Here is a 10371-nt window from a genome sequence, read left to right as displayed (position 1 = left end):
TATGAATGTCATCTTCTGCAAAAAAAGGTGGATCCACCACCTTAGCGGCCCCACACGGTCGGCCCCACGACAGGAGGTAAATCGAGAAAGTACAGTTGATCACGACGCAGGAGGGTATTGCCTGGTTTCGCCATTTATGAATGTCATCGATTCTCTTTTAGGGAGACCTTTAGCAACAATCAATCTAATCGATTGGCCTAATATTGGTTGTGAGCGTAAACACTATTTTTTTTATTTTTCAATAATCAATTGGTAGTTTTGGGGATAAACACTATATTCTTAGAATTTTCAGAATACATTAAAGTTATAGATCAAATATTGTTCAAAAAGAGTTTTCTCAAACTCCATCCCACAAGAAGCCAGTACACAAAGTCAAAAATCATCCTCGTAACCATAGTCTTCATCTCCATAGTCAAAGTCTTCATCGCTATCATTCTCAGATGCTCCAAACCTGTCACCATCCTTGTTATCTGGATCATCTGCATGATCATCGTTCTCGTCGGGAGTTTCATGAGGATCACTAGCATCTGATTCAACTTTTTGCTTTTTCGCACTGTCTTGTTCAGACTATTGAAAAACATGATGAGTATATAATTATTGAATGCAATCTAAAAGAGAATGAAAGCAAATGTAGAGTTTATTTCAATATAATGTTACAAGGAAAGAATTTTATATGATGTAGTTAATATGGAATCATCTAAACAAGTCCTAAAGTTATCATGAGAATTCCAAAAAGCTCAAATGCTTTAAATGATTGTAGCATAGATGAAAGTATGACTCGCATTAAATATAAAGGAAAAGGAAGTAGAAAGTACCGCGAATAGAGTTTCCAGTACTTCGTAATTGATTTTTGGGTTGAAAGTCTGAAACAAAGCATTACATTGATTATAAAAATATGAGAATCACTAACAACCATGGTTAATTTGTCTCTTAATGGGCATTTAATATCACAAGTGCATGCGATAACAAAAACATTCAAACCTTTCTCTTAAGCAAATGACGTGTTGCTTCAAGAGGAGTTTGTGCGGGAGTCATATTTTTAGCTTCTTCAGCAAGTCTTTCTTTGATTTCCTGCAACCAAGAGATAGCATAATAACAACACAAAAATAAATTGTACAAAGAAGAGAAAAAAATTAAAAATGCATATATTCTGAACATAAATTTAGTAAAATATTTTCAAGATTTTTATTGTGCGAGAAGTAATCAATAGGGAACAAATTTGAGGAATACACGCACCAATGGATGTACAAACAAAGCATGGTTTGAATCGAAGAAGGCATAGAGAATAAGGCTGATTGGAAAGTTCATAGTAGAAAAAGTGAGGGTAGAGAAAGAAGTTTGCAGGGAGAGGACAAAGAAATTGATCCCCCCTTTGAGCTTCCATAAAGAAAAGCAAATCAGGACAGCAATCTTTTTTATCATTTCCTAATGTTTTCTTTGAGAAGGAACAAAAGTTGTTGGCATGCTAACAAGATTATTTCACGTAGGTGATGAATGAAGACAACATGGAGATATTATGAGTTTGAAGTTTAAGCAATTCAAACCCAAAATTACTAACACGGATGGCATACCTCATCATCATCAATGTCAGAAAAAGCAAAATGATCGCTCTCATCATCTTCTGAGTCTGCAAAATCATGTTCTTCGCTAACAGTTAATGGGTCAATCAACTCATGCCCTGCAAAATCTTTCAAAAAGCAGAGAAATAACTAAGATAAACGACTATTAGTGCTCAGAAAAAAAAAACCTGCCAATTTCATAAACTTTCAAAATAAAAAGGTGTATGAGTTTTCCATCGTACCAGCACTTACAAGTTCCTTTGATTTCTTTGATGCTTTTACTTCAACATGGCCAACATATGGAGTCTTATTAACATCACAACTTCCCCCATTCTGTAACATCCAGTTGGGCACACATTTAGATACAAAACTTACAACGGCAATGTTGGAGTTAAGCTGATTCAGTGGTGATTCTAGGCTCTATTAATGCATTTACCAAATTTTGGAATAAAAAGAAGCATATAAAAGATAGATGAAAAATAATAGAATAAGGTGGATATCCCAATGACTCTAAGAAGTAGAATATACGATAAGCTCCTTAAACTATCAAGATTTCAGGAAAAATAATGTATTAATCATAGGTCTCTATTATTGGTGCTAATATTAGCTGACATGCCCTAACATGCAATAACATATATACAAGCTGCTATAGGCCAGAGTAGGGACATATATATAAAGTCCAACTGGAAGAAACTGAAAACATCACTGCATTTACACTTTTAAAACAGCAAAGCAAACAAAGATATATAGATAGCCTTTTCCCCAAAATTTAATCAGTATTTCTAACAATTGGTTCAAGGCTCAATATTGTAAATATAAGGAAGTCATATTAAAAAGGTATAAACTAATCTTCATCAATTAGATGGCAGGCTTATAAAATGTATGTAAATTGCCTGCTTCATACATAAATTATAGGGTATGTATGTTGATCCTTGATATGTGACTCATATTATCCTCACTATAGAGCAATCTCAACTCGATACTGGTTACATTGTGACCATTACTCATCCTCATTGCACATCCAAGAGGCCCAATGTGCAATGACTGTCATTGCCGAGCTCTCTAGGCTGTCAAGTTCATTGACTTCGTCATGAGATATTCCAGTGATTAGTGCTTAAAGAAGTCAAATATGATTAGCAAGGATGTCCATATACCTTGTTCTATGTTTTGTCGTGTGTCTCCCATGGTTTAGTGTCTTGTATATATAATAATCCCTAGCATTTCCCTATCTAATGCTTGGAATAGTTGATTAAATAGGTGTTGTTGAGGGGAAGACAGTGAGGACTAGATTCATGTGTTGATACTAGGCATAGCATAATCGATAGACCCATGATGACCAAGCTATTTTACAACTCCAATATAAAAACTTGGATTGATTTGGTGGAAGAATTCATGTATTTTTTATCAAATGTAATGACTAAATTCCTTTTATTGCTGATGTGTGTTTGTTGTTTTGCTGCAAAGACAATTGCAGACAGTGGAAAGTATGTGAGCCCAGTGGGATTCTTTAAGGATTCCAAAAAAATTTACTTACTATTGGAGTTTCAGATAAATCAAACTACCACACCTTTATACTCTCTCTCTCTCTCTTTACCCATACCCCTAAGTCTCAAACTAATGCTCCCTACATTGATAATTACTTTGTTTAGATATATTAAGGAAATTATATGAAACACACCTTAATCAAAATATCTATGAAACAATCCATAGTGGATTACTCCCCCAATTTACTATGAACCCATTTTATGTATTTTTTGTTAATCCAAGTATATGGGTCTTGGGTCAAACTAGTCCTAGAGGTGGATGGTTCAACTCCACAGATCAGCCATCAAGTAAATTTGCAAGTGGAGCCTAGTAGGACACCCTAGCGTCACTAGTGGTTCAAACTCCATGGGAGTTTGGAATTGCCCAACGTGAGGTTTAAACCCTCGTTGCATGAGAATCATCTTTACCTCTTACAATTTATACATATTATAGCTCCATGAACTAGCTACTCAAATTTTCAATTACATAATCCAAAATTGAGCTAATAAATTAGCATGAATACAAACTCATTGAGCAACATACACACAAAATTGTTGAGTATCTGGCCTTCATGATTAACATCAAATTGACTGATAAGATCCTTTCTAGGATATTTGAGTTAGCTCATAGTTAGTTGGATAATTGTGCCACTCAAACTTTAGTTAGTTCTAGCTACAAGATCTTTAAGGAAAACAAGGAGATTTTAATGTTCAAAATGTCCTCGTTAAATAAAAATGCCTTACTATTAGATATGTCGATTATTATTGATGAAAAAAAATCATGCACACATTGAGTTAGATTCAAATAACTAGCTATTGAATAAGATACTTGAAATTTTTGTTGCCTCTTTCATGTAATCCCACACCCAAGATAATGTGGAAGCCAATGATGCTTATCATTGCGACTAGAAAATCATACGGTGCTTACCTAAATATTTAAGAGTATCTTATGAATGTTATTGACATGGCATCTAAGAAACTGTCTAACAAACCACCATGAGATGTATTACTCAACTAGATACCCATAATCCACGAATTTGAAAATGAGTTCATAAAATCAAAATTTTACTATGATTAGTGCCAGGTACAAGCCTCCTTTACTATCCGACATAGAGATATAGAAAATATGTTAGTCTCCTCTCTTCAAGCCTTGAAAGAATGGAGTCTCCACAAGATCACTCTACTCTTGCACTAGTATATTATTCAAAAGTGTCAGCATTTTGCTACATTAACACAAGTAACTAGTTTGCATGTCGCATATATTTCAATAAATCATCTATATAGGATAGCAAACAAATAACCATGGTATGACATATTCACACCATATTTTAAATGCTAAGTCAACCTGATTGACACACGTGAATTTTACCATTGCACCAGATGTTGCATTGGCAACAAGTAAATGTTACAACATAATAGACAAACATCGTTCACGAGTTTCTATAGTGTTAGAGAGGTTGCAAGCATCTTGCGATGCATTAAGGGTTGCACAAGCATTCTGCAGCGTGCAAGGTCATCTACGACATTAGGAGGAACATGCAAGTATTGGCATGATTGTACACTATGTTTCAACAAGAAGAAGGCGATCACATTCCTTCTTCCTCTTCTCTTCCTATGCGTTAATGCCTCTAACACTGCATCTCGACATGCTCCGATATGGCATGAAATTTTCTTGTTTCGTCTGGGGATAAAAACCCCAGCTTGAAATGAAATTTCAAATCATGATTCACAAAACAAATGATTATAATAATTAAAGAACTGAATATATACATTATTTTTTCATTAAATTTAAAAGTAAAATAACCACCACAAAATATTTCATAGAATGCTATATCAACATCACTTAACAGTTACGAAAACTTACAGTTGAGTTACCAAATACGTCATCAAACAATGAATTGTCAAACTCTATTAGCCATCTATTCAAAGTTGCTTCACGGATGTGTACAGCAGAAACCTAAATAAACACAAAAAAAAAAACCTTGCAACAATTATATGAACAGCCATGTTGTATGAAAATAATTAAATAAATTTAAAATTCAAGATTTAGGTTTGACTCTCAAATTCCATAAAAAAAGGGAGGGAGGGGGGAGGGATTCCACACGACATTGAATGAAATATACCAATTATATTCTAAAAATTCACATGGATTAGAGATAAGAGAAATGTAACTTAATAAAACAAAAAAAGATCAACAATTTTTGGTCTAAATAAATAAATATTCTTATAGTTGTTATATGTAACACAAGAAAGAATAATTTCTTCAACACGATATAGGTATATATAATTGCTAAAGTTTCCCATCAATTTCATAAATTTGTTAAGTATTTTATCTTGAACAAAAACTATTAAAAGATCAAGCTATCGCAGACACAAAGGAAAAGCCAAATATATATATAAAAATAAATTAAATAAATTAAGCTTTACTTGATAAATTTCCAATTGCTCAAAGAATGGGACATGCCATGAATGAAAAAAAAACGTCTATTGGTTAACTTTGTCTTATAAACCTATATTCCCCCAACAACTTCAAAATGATTACTGTTAGCATTTACAAATTTTGTAGTGTAAATTGTCATAAATGAATTCCTTACGATATTAGGTTCGACTTGAAATAGAAATGGGATCCTGTGGAACACTGGAGGATGACATATCATAGATATAGATTTGCATGGTATGAAGAAATTTAGTGTCTCATAAAGTTATTATACTTTGAGATAACATCTCCAACCATATCGCATGTACACATTTAGAGTGGAAGTTAGCTAAATAGTTTTTTACTTACAATATCTGATTTGGAGCAATTAAGTCCATGAGAATGTACAGATACGTATAATGCTGCACCGCATAATCCGTTGGGTTTCCTCTTTCTCTAAAACCATTAAAAGCACAAGAAACAAATTTACTTATGCATAAGCAATTGAATTTACAAATTGAAAAGGACTATGCCAATAAAGAAGAATACCTGCGCCCAATCTATCCTCATCGATGCAACCAAGCGAAGAGCCATTTCAGAAACTGAATCATCCTTTTTGCCTAAAAGTCCTAAATTTCACAAGTTTTACGCAATAAATTCACTCTAGTCTATTTTAATCTCATAACTAGGTTACCTTGATGAATAAATAGGGTAAATAGGAAATAAAACAAATAAGGCCCTCTTTACTCTAATACTTATTACATAATACATATTTCCAATAGTCAAAATGCAAATACATCTATGCCTTGAATCTGTTTGCCATTACAACGAAAATAGTTTGCAACAAACAAAGAGCTAACATGTTGAACAAAGGTGCTATTTCTACTAAGTTTGCAATAAACATGGAAGGGAAGAGAAGTTTCTACTGCAACAATAAATACTAATATCCCAATTTAAAGAAAATACAAATAATTGACAAATAAAAAAGAATTGTAGTTATGCTCACTAATAAATCAAACTCCAATGAACGACTGGAATTAGAGAAACCAAAATATAAGCTTAATCACTAAAAACCAAAAGAGTAAATTCAGAATAAACCAAATTACAATCCATGCAGTCATAGGAGACTTAAGAAACTAGATAAATAATGAAAACTAAACCTTATGATTCTCTACATCGCAAGGAATTGTGTCCCTCAAAAAGAAGAATTTTAAATAAATAATAGAAGACAAAGTTCACTCACGCTTTGTGAATCGATGGATAAAAAGACCCGGATCCACTATTTTCTGGACATTTGGGTGCTCCAAGAGGTCCAAAGTTTTACAAAGTTGCAAAAACATAGCTCCAAGAACAAACCTGAAACAAAATATAAGAGAGCATTTTATCTTGCCTGCCTAACAGTAGTTGTGCTAGGGGAAAAAACCCCAAGGGATTCTCAGTTTGAAAAGCATGAAGAGGTGAAAAGGTGCAAGATGTACGTACACATTTATCTCCAAGTATTCACAGAAATGAGTGAGAAGATAGTTTAGTTTCCGTAGCCTGGAAAAAGAAGGAACGAAATTCTAAACCAAGTTACAGCATTATGAATACATCATTGATACATGCATCAAAGTTGACAACCATTGCTAATCACCTACAAATTATAGTCAATTTTTAAGTCATAAAGTGGAATAATCTAACAAATTATATGCTATCGGATAGAGAAGCATATTCAAAAAAGAAAAGAATGATTTTGTTAAATTTATCTAAATGCACAGCGTAATATATAGAAAAGCAATCATGTAACCCATAAGCACCCTAGCAATTCTCAGGGCAAATATTTACAAATAACAACCAATTATGACCACTAACTAGATTAATACTGAATGAAAAAAATATATGTAAATAGAAGACTTGATGTTTAAAACATAGAGAATTAAGGAAACAAACTAGATTTTTTAATTGCAGATATATCTGGACATGGAAAGTCATTAATGTTCTAATATTCATACAATAAGGCTTCATCCACCCCTCCCCTACCCCAACATTGATATTCTGAAAAAACTCCATACAAAATTTTCAGATTTAGTATATTGATCGGGGTTAAGAACAACAAAGCAAAAGAATGGGCTTGACCAATAAGCAAGCTAAGCCAGTCAAGATAGGTAGGTTCAAATTAGACACATGCATTAATATCTCACGTGTAACAAAATTATTGTCCACTATGGTTAAACCACTAGTATATACCATTATTAATTACTCTATAGCAATCTACAACCAAATTTAAGAATTAATAATGTGTTGTGTACAATGGTTTTTTGAATGAGCAATCACTATATCTTGGTCGTCTGAATGCTAGCATAAGCAAATCCATCAATAATTTATTGGCACGTGTACTTTGAAAGGTTTGGATATTGTTTTATCCAAGGTTGGTAGTGGGGAAAAAAGGGGAATGACCTTCATGATAAAAGAGTGCGTACAAATACTTGAAAAGAATCATTGATGTCATAATAGTGGTGGCATGACTTAATCATAACCATTCATTAGCATACATTTCTCACCTGCAAGAAAGATAGAGACAAGCTGCTGCAACATGAGATATCTTGCGTCCTTTGGTGAAATGTTTATCTACAACCATCTTCAAAAATGGGAATGTGAGACAAAATTGATTTCCATGTATTGCAATCAAGCTATACAAGTACCTGATAGAATTCATGAGCATCGTCGATTATATTATCTTCACCATACATGCGCATGTGCAGGCAATTTACAAGATAGTTAATCGCATATCTTCCTGAACAAATAAGGGCAAAATCAAAGAAAGAAAATAATAACATTCACAAAACTAAAAATCAAATAAACTAAAAGTTAAATAGGAATTTTTAAAAATATATGGCAAGAAAAGTTAGAATAAAAGTGACAGGGACATAATTTGAAACTTGATACTCATAAGAAATTTTAATCTTACTTGCATTAAACAAAATAACAAATTACGGCCAGAAATATGTAATACTCGTATGCAAAGGATCTTGGCAGTCTTTCAATCAAGAATTAGCTAATTTAGCTATAATACTTGTGTTATATACAAAATTTCTCTATTCCCCCATTGATTTTGAAAAGGTTTACTTGGCATAAATTTGATTATCAATGTTCCTCTACAACAAGTAACTAGTAATTCAAATGGAAGCATTGACCTACTTGTATATTTTAAATGTGTTATCATAAACAATCAAAAGAGTAGCTAAATCTATGCTCTTACAAACACTAGAAGTCTAACAAAAAAAATAGCCTTTTAGAACCTTTAGCAGGGATTGAAACATTACCCCTAGGTCATCATTTTTCTAGTTAAACCAGTCAAAAATATACGGGTTCAGTACTGTTTAAACAGGAACTATGGGCTCTAATTCTAGGTTTAATAGGTTGGACCTGCCAATCTGGATCCAGTTAATAATAATAATAATAATAATACAACTAAAAAACACAGCACTCAATAAAAAACAAAACGTAAACAGATAAGTCCTAAATCAGACACCTTGCATAGGGCCATGTGATAATTGAAACAACAAAGATTACAATAGGATGTGACTTAAAAATTAATGCGAAAGTTTTTTACTAACCGATGAACATTGAAGTTGCAAAATACAGAAGCATAAACATGGAATTTCATCACAAATACAACCAAATTTACATAAATGATAAGTTACATATCCTAGATTACAAAAAGTTAACATTTTTTCCTATGTTAATTTACCTTTCTTTAGAGTTCTTAAATTTGATGTAGAGTATTCATGTCGCAAAATCTTTATGATATTACCATTCCCTCGCCTCTGGGAAAAGAACGAAAAGAAGTAAATAAAAAAATAAATTCAGGTTACTTAAAGGTTCCATGGGCCAATACATGACAAAGACGGCCACTGCTACCCTTTGCAAAAGTGAGACGACTGACGTAAATGTTTTGTTCAAGAATCCTGCCACATAAGGTACAACACCTGGAACAGCATAAAAAGGAATTTAATGAAATATAATAAGAAGAGGTTATCCTTCATATCCTATTTAAAAAGTGCCAACATAAACAAACAAACTTGCACATATTCATAATACAGAACAACTCACACATAGATGCCGTCACGATCCTTATAGATGGGGCATTCTTCGCAATGATTACACCAACCCATTTCCATTGACTTAAATCAACCTACAAATGATTGTAAATTAGTAGACTAACAAAGGGCAACCCAATATAAGGTCCTAAAGAAGGATATATTGCACACAATCTTATCCTTCTTCGTAAAAGGTTGTTTCCGCGACTACTCGAACCCGTAGCAAATTTACCGTTGCGTCGAGGCTCCTCTTCAAATTAGAAGACTAATGAGAAAACAAAATATACTACTTGCAAAGTATTGTGTGCATTTATCAATAGAGCATTTACAAATATGAATATGCTGACTCAGACCGATAGAAGGACAGGACAGGTGAGAGAAATTAGACAACATCAATAGATCAAAAAAGAAGCACATTAAGAATCTGAAAGAACATAACATCAAAACAAACACTAACAACAATTGGCACATTAAGAATCTGAACCCTCCCCTCTTCCTCTACCTGGGAATGATCACTCCATTGGCAAGACAATTCCATCAACATATCCTCAAACCGGTTAAACATTGCACGGGATTTTCAAGAGGGAACGGCGAGATCTTACCTGGGCGGCGCGGCGAGTGAGGAGGGGTGCGGCGACGAGGGGCGGTGCGGTGAGCGAAGGGCGGAAAGGAACGGAGGCGAGGAGACAGAACTTAAAACCCTCAGTTTTTATTTGAAGAGAACTGTTAAAATATATATAACTTGTATTTTATATAGTTAAATTATAATATATCAGTTATACCGTAGAAAAAAA

The 10371-nt window shown here is 33.4% G+C and overlaps 1 protein-coding gene across 1 annotated transcript; it reads right to left on the bottom strand.

Annotated features, from left to right (window-relative positions):
* Positions 1 to 326: 326 nt before the first annotated feature.
* Positions 327 to 9652, bottom strand: LOC141829373 (uncharacterized). The gene is made up of 15 exons (XM_074716828.1): positions 9591 to 9652; positions 9387 to 9466; positions 9229 to 9297; positions 8180 to 8271; positions 8039 to 8115; positions 6981 to 7037; positions 6742 to 6854; positions 6048 to 6127; positions 5868 to 5954; positions 4947 to 5039; positions 1802 to 1892; positions 1572 to 1627; positions 982 to 1071; positions 816 to 863; positions 327 to 567 (listed from the first exon to the last, which is right to left on the bottom strand). The coding sequence occupies exons 1-15, from the start codon at positions 9650 to 9652 to the stop codon at positions 373 to 375; spliced, it is 1290 nt and encodes a 429-aa protein (XP_074572929.1). The 3' UTR covers positions 327 to 372.
* Between the last annotated feature and the right edge of the window lie 719 nt (positions 9653 to 10371).

This window comes from Curcuma longa, chromosome 5 (genome assembly GCF_044706935.1).
Source record: "Curcuma longa cultivar G26 ecotype Majalengka, Jawa Barat chromosome 5, ITB_CL_G26_1.1, whole genome shotgun sequence".
NCBI lineage: Eukaryota > Viridiplantae > Streptophyta > Magnoliopsida > Zingiberales > Zingiberaceae > Curcuma > Curcuma longa.
This window is presented reverse-complemented; position numbering and strand designations above follow the sequence as displayed.